Genomic DNA, 15,850 nt, shown 5'->3' with positions numbered 1-15,850 from the left:
CATAGGCAAGTAAACCTAACTAATTACATTACTGAAATATGTATTAATTACTTCATGGTTCATTAAAGATATTGACAATTAACTATGAGTAGCTTAGAGTTAGTTTATTAGATTAGATTAGTAGAGATATAATATTTTTATTTTATTTAATAAGTATACACGTCACAAGTTATTTCTGCCTCAAATAATAAAACTACCAGTCTCCCTAAAGCTTATTAGATTCAGATGGTAAAGGCTATTGGGTGAATTAGATTTTACTTACAAAGATGGAAAAGGCTCACCTATAACGGGCAACTCGTGAAAAAGCTCGTTACAGGCACCCGCCCTTCATTAAAGACATTTGGAGTTATAACATTAGCCCAACTTTTCGTTTTGTGCCTGTTTATGTTTACTTTGGTTTGGAGAGACTGTTTTTGTTATCATTTATAAACGTATTGTTTTGATGGAATAATGGATGGATTAGGAAAAGCCTTAAACTACGTACGTAATCGTTTTTATTGTTTTCCAGAGAACAAAATGTTCTTTATTTTTTTAATTATGGTTAATTAAAGTATGTGATGTCTGAACTAATAAGGAAATAAACAACGAATACGGAAACTCAATAAAAAATAATTACGCTACGAATAATTACGACACTACAGACGAGTCAATTATTAAATACGTTTTCGATAAATATTCTTTCATTTATAATTATTTGGCCAGTGAAATACAGGTGCCTATGTTAATAATTATGAATGTTTATTTAACTTTACTATACCTAATTGTATAAGTAATAATACTGACTACAAAAGTGGTTATATGGGTAAAAAACAGGCCATTTCAAAAGGCTTTTAGGTAGATGAAAAAAACCGTCATTTTTTTAAGTTTATAAGTTTACGCTAAAATGGACGTGGTAAAATGTTTTTTTTGACGAACAAAATCAAAACAGCAAAAAATGGAACATGTCAGTAACATATTCGATATTTGTTAATACAATCGGAATGAAATATCGAGTCGAGTCGACTCCTAATCGAGCAAGCTTTATAATACTTTGTTTGACTATTTTATTGACCAAACTGCTTACATTATTTTGATGATTTCCCCATTATAAGAAGTGTTTGTTTGTATTTTTAAATATTTTTGCCAACTTTATAGATTATGTAGTTTACAAATAAATTAAGATACTTAGGTAAACTATTGTAAAATTCAATCAATAACGTCATACTTACAGTTTTTCTGTAAAGTAGTCAAAAACTTCATATCCCTTTGCTTTGTTAAGTATATTAAGCTATAAATTTATAACTCACTCAGTGAAAAAGTTTTCTCTATAGTTTTTTGCAAAAAAAAAAAACCAACATCAAGGCGACTCTGCCTTAATAAGCAAAGCATTATTATGAAAATGGCCTAACAAATTAAATAAAAGTAAAAGGCCACTCAATAAACGAGCACCCATACATTCCCTAATGGGTGTTCTTTTTCAGAACACAACAATAAAAAAAGGTTGGCAATGTTAATCTTATTTTTTTAACTCAATCAAGGATGCAAAGACATAAAAGAGAAACGTGGAAACATGCGCGGTAATTTCGTGCTATGGAAAGAAACACAATTAGTTATAGGTTTTCAAATACCTTCAGTTACATCGGGTTACGCATACAACACAATATACTAATTAAACAGAAGGGTCATTACTAATTACTTGCAGATATCTACTAATGCTATGATCGGAGTTTGCCTGCAGAAAAGTTCTCGAGTGGGGATCACGGGCCGGAAGATGTAGTGTGGGCAGGTGGACCGACGATCTATGAAGATTTTGTTTCTTGAAAGTAGCCGCTAGGGGCGCTGCACAATATGTCATACAATAGGCTAGTTGCCTAAAAAAATTTTTTTAGTCCGTAACGTTTAATATCAAAAAATATTGGACACATATATTTTTATTTGTCAATCTAACAAATAATTACATAGTTATGGTGCGTTGAAGTTGCGCACGACGTCACAACGTGCGGCATTTTTAAGCAAGCGTTGACGTCACGGGCCTCTTCTTATGAACTTTGGGGCGCTTTATCTCTTTAAATTTTCATTAGTTTGAAAAAGTGAAAAATACGTGTAGAGTATTTTTTGATAAGTTAACTGACGGACTAATTAAAACTCTTGCTTTTTGACCCAGGCAACATCCCCATTAATGTCATTTTTTTACGCAGTCGCTAGCGAGCACACCTAACGTAAACTTATGGTAAGCACACTGGGGAAGGTCAAGGAAGTACTCAGTGCAGGATCGGTCGTTATGGAAATTCTTGGAGGAGGCCTTTATCACAAAATATAACAGAAGGTAAACTCATGTATGTACCTCGCTTTGCATACCTCTCTCGCTCGCACGCTCGGCCGTCGCGCTAGGGTTGTCTTGTCGTGTGTTGCGTTTATTTCGTTATGATAGAAAAATGTTACTCTTAATACTATGCAAGAAAGACAATAACAGATATCCTCGTATACTTATTTTTATTTAGTACGTTATTATAGTAATAGTTCGCAAACAAATACACGAGAAGGAAGTAGTATTTAGTTGAGTGGTTGACACTATTATCCAACTAATATTATAAATGCGAAAGTTTGGATGTCTGGATGTTTGTTGCTCTTTCACGCAAAAACTACTGAACGGATTTTGATGTAACTTTACAGTATTATTGTTTATAACCCTGAATAATATATAGGCTATAATTTATGACGATCTGTGACAAACTAAATTTCACGCGAGTGAAGCCGCGGGCAAAAGCTAGTTATCCAATAATTCCTAAAACCTCTCTAAAACAATTCGATATTCCTAATAATTGAGTTGGCTTTCAATTTCAAGTGAAATTCAAATAAATAACTTACTTACCTCCCCGAATCAACTGGTAATTTAAAAAATGAAAATTCGGTATTTAATGATGAGTTTAAGCAACCAAATACCGAACAATTTACGACTTTTTCTGTTCACTCATTTTCGTCAATTTCGCAAAACAAAATAATATCACAGGCTGTTGACCGGCGCGTGACTCAAGCGAACCACACCGAACGTGTGGCGAACGACTGTCGCGCTACGTCGCGCTCGCATTCGTCCAAGACAGTCTTGCTAGAGCGGTGTCTATGTGTGCGTGGCTCGAGCGCGTTTAGTATGGAGTTTGTCTTCTGTTATATTTTGTGCCTTTATCCACTAGTTATTTGGTTGAAACGAACGACTTACAAATTGTTTACTTCATCGTTATTTTGTGGGATAATTCTGTTAAATCTTTTGGTGAAACTTCGCTTAGGAGGACGTCCACTGCTGGATAAATGTCTCCCGCAAAAATTTTAACAACGATCGGTCCGGCACTGCCCACATCTAGATGCTTCCCGCAACCACCCTACACTAACCACGTTTTCCAATCCGTGGTGTCTAAATGATTTATGTGACGTCAATTGTATTTTAATTTAATATCGTGAGCCTACTGTTTGATATCTACGAGTATGTACACAAGGTCTCGAGTGGAGTGTGCCCCGCCATGTTTGCCAAAATTCTTTCATAATAATATAAAAGACTCCTTTTGTCTTTGAACTGTATCTTGCAAGCCGTAGAAAATAAAATCAACTCGTTTTCCTCATAGGTACAGTCGACATCACATCAGACTATAAATTTTGTAGCAAAATCGTTCCTATTACGACTACGTAAGATGCCATAATATTTACCTTGATGTGTCGTTGTCTGTTGTACAATCAACCAGATAGGCAAGCCTTGTTTTATGTAACCTAATCCGTCAAATATCATCATCATCATTTCAGCCATAGGACGTCCACTGCTGAACATAGGCCTCCCCTAATGCTTTCCATGTTGATCGATTGGTAGCGGCCTGCGTCCTGCGCTTCCCTGCTACCTTTATGATTTCGTCGGTCCACCTTGTGGGTGGACGTTCCACGCAGCGTTTTCCGGTACGCGGCCTCCATTCCAGGACCTTGCTGCCCCATCGGCCGTCAGTTCTGCGTACTATGTGCCCTGCCCATTGCCATTTGAGCTTGCTAATCCGTCGGCTATGTCAGCGACTTTAGTTCGTTTACGGATCTCATCATTTCTGATTCGACTCTATAATCCATCAAACAACGAGTCAAAATCTTATTTTTAGACATCCGATAATAAGCTCTATTCATGACATACTAATAACTGATTAGGCATCTTACTTTCGGGTATTTTGGTCCTAATTATGTTTGATCATGCTTTACATAATTATTGTAATTAGTAAGGATATCATTTTAGTATGTTACTTATAAAAAATATGTGGCATTCTGATAAACAAGCTTTATATGATTTTTCGTCGAGCGAGCATTTCTAGCGCAACCAAATTCTTTCTCAAACCGAATATTGAGTTGCTGTGGGACACCAGAACAAATAGTTAGAGTCGCGTTCTTGATTAAACTGTAAGGTAAATAGAACCCATTAATTTGACATTCAATAGACACATAGAGGAGAGAACGGCTATGAATTGAAAGTTTATTTATCATAACATCCCTGGGGCAAACTTAGCATTTTCTGGTTGGGTTTTAAGCACTTTTAGTTGACCGATAGTTGAGTCGGGCTGTTAATCAATCAGTATGGAGATGTACGAACGTGCGCACACTACGCCGATTTGGTATCGGCCGATTCTTCATACAAATTATCGGGCACTAATAATACATAAGAATCGGGCCCAACTAACGGCCAACTAAAAGTCGGTGGTCTGCGCATAGGCTTAATGGTGACTGAGCTATATATCCTGGCTAAAAAGGAGTTGCATGAGCAGGGATGATAAAGTCCCATGCTAAGGCCTAGTGTACTCACATGAGTACAACCCTTTGATTAAAAATTATCAAAGCTGCAGACTACAGTGGCAGGGGGAAGATGTTAGAGCGTTAGGCACTGCCACGTTTGGAGTCATAGGCGCTTATAAGTTCGTTTATCTAGTACGTACAAGCTGTGTTTAGTTTCTTCTTCTGAGCTTTACATTCTTGACAGAGTGGTCGTAATGAACTGTGATTAATTTGTTGTATTTAGTTTTGTTGAAGCTAAAAACGATTTTACTTATTGATTAAATATTGTGTTTTTAAGGTCCCAATTTGTGTACAAATTATAACAAAATCAAGTAATTAAACATGTCGATCAAGAGTCAAATCAAGTTAACCAATTCTGCCCCATAAAAAGATCCTTCGATCGACTTTGCTGTAATTTGTGTCTAATCTCAAACAAAAGTATTTTCGAGCGTGTTCCTTGACTGCTCTACTTGCGCATAATTGATTAATGGTCCAAATATATCGACGTACGTATTTAGCTGGTCAACCTAACAGCCCGGTCAGCCTCAACAAAGGCAAAATAAATGGTCCGGTCAAGTTTTACCTACCCCCGATCCATCAATTAACTGCTGTCGGGTAGTTCCGTAGGTATCTTTTTACCATTCGAACGTTATTACGGACTTTTAGCTGGAATTCCAATACAGAAGTTTTTGATAAATTTACTTTGTAGTAATTATTAGGGTGAACTACGAGTAGTGTCTATTAAGAGTAGGCGCACACCGTTGATTTTTAGTTGGCCGATAGATGTGCCCGATTTTAAATTGTATGAAGAATCGGCCAAATCGAATCGGCGTAGTGTGCGCACTCCCATACATGCCCATATTGCCCATACTGATCAACTGCCCGACTAAACTATCGGCCGACGAAAAATCAACGGTGTGCGCCTACTCTTAGATTTTACAGGTCAAAGGTTAAAGGTCACGTCAAAACAATCCATAATAGACATGTTGACATCACAAATCAATGACGTACTTTTTAAAACTGTCAAAACGAAACTCTCCCATTCATTTTTTATGGCACTACTATGCAAGTGACGTCACTATTTTGTCAACTCAAATAAACTACTTTTTTCAATTAAAATGCGACCAAAAATCGTAATTTTCAGGTAATTTAAAATTAATTAAGTTTTTAAGACCAGAATGAAGTCTTTTTAGAAAAGTTGTGATTTCGAATTATTGGAGAATGGTGTCAAATGGTCCATTGGGAATAAAATAACATACGTATACATACAAACATAAGAGAGAAACAATTTGTTGAAGTAACAATAAATGTGAGATTTCAACCCCCATGGAAAACACCCCATAAGAGCTTTCGACTTATTCGATTACTCGTCTAAATGGGGGTGAATATTGACAAAATGTGTTGACACATTTTATTTATTTTAATCAGAGATGTTTGTCACAGATTGACATGCAAGACAGTTTAACTATAGTAAGTTTTAGTCAAAGGCATACCTTAGGGTTATGCCTTTGTTGCTAGTAAACTAATCATGGAGTTCTATGGAGTTCTACTGGTCAATCCATGGCATTTTTCCTCTGGTTTCACACTTTGTGTGTCTCGTTTTATAGAACCTAGAACCCCATATTCGAAATATTAAACCACTTTTACAAATTCCTAAAGAGACATAATCCTTGACAATATTATCGTCAGTTTTGGCTCATGATATTTATTAAAATGGATAATAATTACGTGAATCCAAAATGTAATCGTATTTATTTAAAAAACTCATTTCTGAATTGGTTATAAAATGGAAGTTATTCATAAAAACATGGAATATTATAGCATATTTTACGTACAAAGCGTGAAAATGGCGGCAATAAAATAATCCATTAGAATAACGATGCGTTTCGCTTTTTTTAATCGTGCAAAGTACTCATTCATTATATTCATCGCCCCATTCAGGGAAAGGTTTTTACAACACGGAACAAAATTTTACATAATTAATAACAAACTCTATGAAAGTACTAAAATGTGAATTTTAACAGCGCATCAGATTATATTACAAACTAGCTTTCCGCCCGCGGCTACGCCCGCGTGGAATTTTGTCTGTCACAGAAAAACAATATCGCGCTCATATTTGCTCACCGTTTAGACCTACCCTGGACTACGACAAACATTTTAAAACCAAAATCAGCTCAATCGGCCCAGCCGTTCTCGAGTTTTAATCAGACTAACGAACATCAATTCATTTTTATTTATATAGATAGATTAAATAAAATGCCACAAAGTTTGGCTTAAAGTGCTGTCGTCTATACAAATTAACACGTTTACATGAACAAAATTACTAGGTGATTCTTTTGTGTTTTTAACCATTTTATGACAGAAATTTTGCTCTTTGTCTAGAACATTACATTACATGCCAGATTTTTAGGTACGAAACATCAAATTGCAATAATGAAACTCAATTACCTGCCCAATTTAAAGCAACAATAGTTGAGATAATTTGTAATTTACAGCTCATTTAGTATCGCATTAAAACTAACTAACCGTTTGTAAATATTAAAGTTTAAACGTTTGAGTCATAAATCATTAGCTCTATTGTTTAAATCGTAATTTGTGAGTTCCCAAAGGGGCATCTATTAATTCTTTTTATTGTGACACTTGAGTCACAAACTTGATGAGATTCTATGAGCCGTCTAATTGGTTACATAGAATCGACGGCACAACGTGTAATTTGCATATCACGATGCATATGCAGGGCACTAATATTGTGTAATGAATTGGTATTTGAAAAATATTCACTCATTCTTCTTCTTCTTATTCGTTACGCTCTTGGCAGAGCAATCGTGGTCACGTTGAGGCGTTGTTCACATCGGTTGTAGAGGCGGATACAACTCTCCGCACGATCTCCCTCCATCTCTCTATTGGCAGACTATCTAGTGCAGTCACATAAGCCGTCTCCCACTGCTGCTTTCACTTGGCGGTCCAGCGCATTGGTGACCTGCCACGCGATCGGGTTCCTTCGACTTTTCCCTGGACGACCAGTCGTTCTATGGAGTTGTCATCCCGCCTCGAGACATGTCCGAAGTATTGCAGTATGCGCGACTGTACTCACTCATTAGTCATTACCTAACGATGATGACACCTCAAATATGCTGGTGGGTGGTGCTGGTAAAACAAAACTGGCTCCACTTCAAGTAATGCAAAACAAAATTATAAAAATACTTTTTCAATATAACCGCTTAACTTCAACTGAAAAAATATATACTAAATTAATGAACATCAAGCAATTATATATACTACCTGCATACTAATAAGAAAAATTTTAAAAAGCTCTTTCCATACTAGCATAACCTTAACAACAGCTAAAAACTTTACTAAACGAAGCGCTCGCCGAGCCAGTTTTCTCGTACTACCTAAAGTAAGAACAAATTATGGCAAAAAAATGATCACTTTTGAAGGAGTGCAACTTTACAATAAAATACCCTCAGAAATAAAAAATGTAAGCTCATTCAGTGGATTTAAAATTAAACTTGCTCAACATATTTTAGAAAGTACCTAAGCAGTTGGTTATAAAAAAATAAAATAAAATAATACGAATGCACTAAATGAGTACCTACCTATGAATAAAATAAGCGTTTTGAACAATCTATTTGAATACTCATGTAAATGATGTTCTCATGTAAGTGACTATTTGTCTTTTTTGAGAATAAAGGATGATGGGCATATTGGGCGTTAAACCAACAGAAACAAAAAGTATACTAAATTAAAGCTTAATACTAGTACTTCATTTCATAGTATCACAACAACCCTGAAATACGCGGGGATATGGAGATAGAGGTCGTTGAATATGCAAAGTTTCCATAGTTATTTCACATCACATTAGGGTAATAAAAATAGTATTAGGTCAATTACATTGCTTTTATCGATCATATTGAGAGTATTGTATCATATCTTACTATCGATTCTATCGATTTAGTAAGTATGTATACCGAATAAACCATAATCGATTATTCGATTGCAATAATCGATTATATTGCTGAAAATAAGGAATTGAATTAACAATCAAATGACAGTAATGATGGTAATCAATAAAATCGATTGATCGAATTGTTAATCGATAAATCGTTTTTTGGCAATTCGATTAATAATCGATCCGTGATCGATTATGCGACAACACAACAACTTAACTGGTAGAAATCCCATTGAAACATGACTGTGTTCATGTCATTTCTCTAAATGGTACCTAGATATGGTCCTACGCTTATAATGTAGAACATGGTTTAAATAAACCATTTGTTGGCACCACTCCTGAACTATTGGACATAATAATGGATAAATAACTTAATGTATTTAAAATGTAAGTAGATAAGTATATTAATTAATAATATTTTTTGTTTGCGTAATAAAGCACCTATTACTATTACACATTATGTCAATTTCCAAGCAAACCCGGGAGTTTTTGGTAGTTATTTATATGAAAATATATTTCTGATATTAAGTCGTAACAAATAATCGTAGTTACATTTCTGTTGGTTTTACGCCCAGATTCCATAGAAAAGTGCCCATCATCCTTTCTTTAACCAATATAACACTATGGTAAAATATACCTAGGTCTAGCGTTTAACTCAGTCGGTACCTGAGCTATAGGAGCGGCACGTGAGAGGTGACATTGACATAATAATATGACGTGACAGAGAGATCTGAAGTCTCGCTGACGTTTGACGTTACAAAAAAACCTGCCAAGTGGCCAAAACAAAACTACTATAGTAATGTACATCATGTTTTTTTTAGATTTTTAATTTTCTTATTTTAGAAGTTAGAGGGGGGGGGGGGACCAACTTTTTTCCACTTTGGAAGCGTCTGTCACGCAAACTATTCGGTTTAGAAAAAAAAGTATTTTGAAAACCTCGATATCATTTTTGAAGACCTATCTATAGATACCCCACACACACGTATGTGTTTGATGAAAAAAAAAATTTTTGAGTTTCAGTTCTAAGTATGGGGAGCCCCCAATATTTATTATTATTTTTTTATTTTTGCATCAAAATCTTAATGCGGTTCACAGAATACATCTACCTACCAAGTTTCAACAGTATAGCTCTTATAGTTTCGGAAAAAAATGGCTGTGACATACGGCCAGACAGACATGACGAATCTATAAGGGTTCCGTTTTTTACCATTTGGCTACGGAATCCTAAAAATCCTCCCGTGCCGCTTCCATAACTGAGCGCTAGACTTATGTACTATTTGTAATATTCCGTGTTATTTTACAACAAGAACTATAGTTTTACCGTCGACTTTACTAGGAAGCAACCAGAACCTTCCTTTTGAAATAATAAACTTGTTCCTAGTTTCACAAGGTCGGGTGTTAATTTCCCTAAATAAATCTCGCAGCATCGAGTTTGAAGAGTGAGTATAATAGAAAGTGTTTTCTTAGAACATTGTTATTCCTTTCTTTCGCTATTGGTAAGATAAAAATCCTTCCAAAAATAAAACTTGTTTAGAGATAAGTATATTTTGGCTTTTGTTAATGTTAGAAGTAGGTTGATTGAAAAGATCCTATTATTATTAACTTTAGTAAAAGTATTTCTGTTTGAGGTTAACTCTTCGCTATAGTTTTGTATTTTGTTGTCGGAAAATATCCTTTGTATTTTCTATGTAATTTCGTATTAGCGAAAAAGTTTATGATCACTGAAATAGGTATCCTCAATAATATGATTAAAAAAAGCCAGCAAAATTTTAAACTTGATTAGAACATTATTTATGGGCTCCAATCTAATTTATGTAAATCATGCGCGAAATGATTCTAGTGCGCCAAAAATATGTCCTCACATTATACGAGTATTCTATATTATATTATTATCTGACACTAATTTGCCCAAATATTCGGAGATACTCACATCAAAGAACAGAATTACTGTATTTTATTCGAAGGTCAAGCTCGTCAAGCTTTGAGATTCCACGAAATTCAATTATTGGCTACGTAATACGATATCCGAAACCGAACATAGAATTTGATGTTTTCTTTTGGATATTTCCAAATAAAATATCAATATACCCTCCATAACTGAAGACATTGCTGCAACGTGCTCTAGTTTCTACACTTTTTCCCATGCATGCCCCAAACCCCTCATTTCAATTCCCATCGAACTGTAGTTTCGCCGGCGCCCGGCAGATGTCGCCCTGAGTCGTAACTTAAGTCTATTTGCTCCACTAACTTACTTTGCGGTTGAAATTCGGTCCTTTGACTTTCGTTCGGTCGGTAATATCACAGCTTTGTTATAAGGAGCATCTGGTATGGGTTAGTTACAGATCTCAATTGTAGATTCTAGATTCTGCGTTTGAAGTTGGTCGAACAGTTGAATATAATTAGAATATTCTGAGTTTGCTAATAAGCAGGGAACTTAGAAACTGGGAACAATACCAAATAGTATGGCATTGGCAAAGTTTTGAACACATTATACTCATATTAAATTAATATAGCTACTTGTTTGGTTTGGTATAGTTGCAACTTTTGAGCCTAGTAAGACTAAATTAATTTCCCAACAGACATTTGCTTGAACAACTTACATCAATAGAACTGTTGGAGTTTCTTACTTAAATTTCGTTATTTATAAAAATAATATAAAAGTGACAGACTTACCTCGGGCCATTCCCAGGGGTCGAGAGTTCTTCACACGAAGGAACAAAATCGCAGCGAGTGGAGCGGTGTCAAAAGGCAATTTGTATTCTAGAAGGATACAGTGCCACGTTGATCACATAAGACAAATTGCCTCATTAGGGCTTCAGCCAGAATGTGAAATTCAAGATTCTCTCCGGCCACTCTCCTTGTACATTTGTAGATTGCCGCTTAAGCATTTCATCTTCATATGCACTAAAAGCTTAGGTGAATTCATCTTGCTAATAGTCGACCCGGTGAGTGCGTTGGAGCGGCATTTCAATTACCTAAATTAACTCTTTGAATAGGGACACGCTATTGATATTGAAGACAATGCAACGAAAGAACTCAGCTAGTTGCATTGCTACTGAGAAGGTTTTGCTTTAAATAATATTAACTATAATTTTAATTGTACGTTAAAATGATAAAAATCAAGGTACCTACTTTAATAGAGACTGAAGAATGATTTATAATGAAATGTTTTATTCAGCGACACAAAACAATATCATGAAATTGAAACAAAACTAAAACTAAATAAACGTCACGTGTCACCGAAAAGGTGTCGACAGGTCTCAGTCACGTATAGAAAATCTAAAAAAACTATTTTGTAGTGAAAGTAGAATCTGTTAGGATTTTCTAAGCGCTATAATTAAATGAGATGTTATCTAAGTTTCTAACGACTACTAAAATACGGTTAACCTTTCATCAAAACATTAAATCACTTTGAAGCAACATGCAGTATCGTTAGCTGGTGAGCTACTCCAAACTCTAATCCCCTTCCGACCTCATCTACCGTCGAGTCGCGCGTAATCAAAATACACTGCGGCAAATTATCTTCCGAGCGACTTGCGAGCTCAAAACGTAATTCATCTTCATATGCACTAACGGCAGTCCGCACTATGCTTAGTGCTCTAACCTAGGCGTGCATCATATTAATTAATTAGTGCGTTGAAGCGAGTTTTCAATTACCACGGCTTTTGTCCCGTTTTCTCGCCATTGTCATATTTATGCCTCCCACAGAAAATTCTCATTCATCTGGTCGGGATTTAATTAATTTCTCTAACTTCGGCTTTTTGAGGACAGTTCAGTTGTGCTTCCGCGGATGTTGGGGATAATTATGTTTTATAGTCGCTTACTGAAGCGTGTATTAATGGTGGGCGCCATTTTGTTTCTCTATTGTTCGTTTATTACTACTAGGCCACAGAATAATAATAAGTACTACCTACTACCTGCTCATGGGATAGCAATTTAGACTATAGGCTGCTGCAACTCCTGTGTAGCCAGGATCTACAGCTTGACCGCCATTAAAAATGTAACTAGTGAAGGTCAAGTTTATCCCGGGGAAAGTTAAACTGTCATTGGACCCGCGACGAAACAGGAGTTGCAGCGGTGGGAAAGAGAGGTGGAAATAGTCCCGTTATACAATTTGACAACCATGGGCTTACAACTCAACTATTTTAAGCACCTATCTAAAAATAGTAGATAAATATTGATTTGGATGTCACGCCGTGGTTTCATCACGTCTTTTTCACGCCAACTTTGTGTCAGAGGCTTTATACGAAGGTCACTTTAAAAATGATGAAATTACCTGTAAAATATTTAACAACGAATATGTATTTGAACGCGTCTGTCTGATAAATAAATAATGTTTCTGTTTATTTTTAGAATACCCTAACTAAATGGACAACAAAAGAAAAAAGTATTTTGTTTATTTGGGTTTAGAAAATTAAATGACATAATTTGTGAATTGACCTAAACCTTTAACGACCTTTTTCAGGCTGTCTTACTTTGAGGTTGAGGCTTTAGGTTAGTCAATATTCAGCTCTATCTTATTGAGTTAAAGTAAATTTTTCCTTGTGATGTAACTTTGTATCGGGAATATTGGGATATATGGCGCTTCTACGAGATTTGAAACTTTGTATTCTATTTGAAATCGAATACCATTGAAGTTTATGTTCACGACAATGTTAAAGTTGGCTCTTTGGTGAGCGTGAATGTGTCACTTTATTTTCTTTTGAACTAAAAGTTATTTGAACTACAAAACACGTATTTAAATGTTTATCGAAAACATAACTTATGATACCTAAGTATTAAATGTTAATATAAGTCTTGAATGACATTGGGTCACTAACTGAAATTATTTTAACAGCGAATTGTGAAAACTCAGATAATTGGGACTAATTTTGTCCCTAAAGATACTTATCTGGCTCTTACAGCTTATATAAATGAATTTCGTCTATAAACGTGATTTGATTGAGTCTAGTATTTCCATTAATTTAGCAGTCTAGATATTAGGCACGTCATTAATTTAAATGTTAGAATTTATTGAGGCAGCTGCTTGAACTAGGCCTAGAATTATATTAATAACTTTACTGAAGTCTCGAATTAGTTTCTAAATGAGAAAATGTTCCGATCATTAGTTTTGAAATGAATTAGATTCAATTCATTAAACTACCAACCAAACCAACATAATTTATTATACGGCTTTAGAGCAAGATCAAAGGTGAAATGTATTCTTCAGGATAAATAAAGTACTTGTTCATAGATCCCAAAATAATACAGTCAACGATTAAGAAGAAACATAATTATCAACCGAATTGAGAACCTCCTCCTTTTTGAAGTCAGTTAAAACGCACTTAATTTGTACTAAGTAATGAAAGAGGCGAAAAAAGAATATTCCGTAAAGGCTCCTTTTCCATTCGAAATACGAACCCTAAAACAAACGCTTTCGAACAAATGACTGCAGCCCACCATTCTATTGTCCATTCAAGCGGCTGAAAAAAGGCGGGAAATGTCCAAACGCGGTCCGTTTTCCGAACTCTTCCGATCACTTGCAGTCGCTGGTTCTTCAGCGAGGAATAATTGACGGCCATCTTTTTTCGATCGGCAACTTTGCGTTTCAATTTGTTTCTGAATTCGATTGTTATTAATTACAGAGTTTAATTACCTCTTTCGATGCTTACCTAATTATTATGATGGATGTAGTAGGTAAGTTATACCTACTCGTATTTTTATTAGGTACGTAACTACCTGTTTGATTACGTATATTTCTCATCTAATTTGGTGTAGATTTAGTTTCAGGCATTAACTATACATTTATTGATATTATTTGGTCTGAAATGAATATTAACTGAGTTTTAATTTTTAATGAACATTATTATAATAATTCATTATTCATTATGTAAACTGCTTACTTATATTACTACTTCATCATAATTTCAGAGAATTAATTTCTGTGTTAAAATTAATGCTACCTACGAAATTAATTCTTTTAAATTATGATGAAATGGGATAGGTCTAGGATGATGTGAGAATCATATGTTCATAATATGACATAAGTAGGTACTCAAATTGTAATGAAGTTTAAAATTACAAGATTGTTGCTGAAATGTAGCAAACAAATAAGCTAATTAAATGTTGCTTATTTTGTCCCCAGATTGGCAACTTGAAGCACTTCTACCTTCTGTCACACCCTCACGTCAGTAAAAGGTCGCCAAATGCCAGCACAGACCACGTCACTAGGCTCAAAAATGACCCACAGGTAAGTCAAAGTTTTTATTCAGTACTTACGCCCGTATTCACAAACGATACTTGCTTAAGTGAAGCAGCAAATCAATGGCACAGCGTTGAATAAAGCTTTGTGATTGGTTCGCGTGTCACCCTGTGCGTCCACGCGCTCTGTGAGACCTCATAGTAATGTTTGTTAATATGGACGTTAGGCCATTTACTGGGCGCAAACACATCTTAATATAGTGGTAAGTTCATGACGTAATTGTGTGTAAAAAAATAAATGAAAAATGCATTTGGAAAACAAAAGAAGCTCTCTGGGTAAACAATTTACGCCAAAAACAAATGACTGCGGAAATTTTTTGCTAGGTTTAAAAATATTTCGTATATTTTATTGTTATTTTTTTAACGATATCCGTTATTTACCATGAATGCAGGTAAATATTGTCTATCCATTTTCTATAAAAAACGTAACAATGCGTAAACATTTTATTTTTATTTTTACGAAAAGTAACATGTTGACAACAACATGTTGACTTATCGAACAATTTGAAATATTGTAGAGTATTTTATATGTATCGTTGGCTCTTTGAAATAATATATTTTATTTCAACTGAATGGCACACCACAAGCTGTTCTAAATGCTCATGTCAACTATCGAATTCACTTCCAAGAATAAAATTATCTTATAGTATAACAAACGTTATTCCTAGAACTTTCACGGTCCCAAAAGCAAAGCACGAAAATTACCCTCCTTAACGCATTCCAGTAAAATAAATTGGGATCCTGCCAAAATACATAGTTGTTTGTTTTAATACATTAACTATAGCAATTTTTTATTTGAATAAACAAGCATTTTGCGGTGTTTACTTTGAAACCGTTGACCATTAATTCAGAAGATTCCGTGGCACGCCACCCGACTTAATTGGAAAA

General features: G+C 35.0%; 1 protein-coding gene across 1 annotated transcript in view; it reads left to right on the top strand.

Moving 5' to 3' along the window:
- LOC114356341 (furin-like protease 2) overlaps positions 1-15,850 on the top strand; it is a 43,966-nt gene that overhangs the window by 11,088 nt on the left and 17,028 nt on the right. Inside the window, exon 2 of the mRNA XM_028309449.1 lies at positions 14,847-14,951. Within this exon, the coding sequence (XP_028165250.1) occupies positions 14,847-14,951 (105 nt within the window). The remainder of the gene's footprint in view (positions 1-14,846; positions 14,952-15,850) is intronic.

This window comes from Ostrinia furnacalis, unplaced genomic scaffold, assembly GCF_004193835.3.
Source record: "Ostrinia furnacalis isolate ACB-3 unplaced genomic scaffold, ASM419383v2 OfSCF2791, whole genome shotgun sequence".
Lineage (NCBI taxonomy): Eukaryota > Metazoa > Arthropoda > Insecta > Lepidoptera > Crambidae > Ostrinia > Ostrinia furnacalis.
The sequence above is the reverse complement of the archived record's forward strand: the minus strand, read 5'-3'. Positions and strand labels throughout refer to the sequence as shown.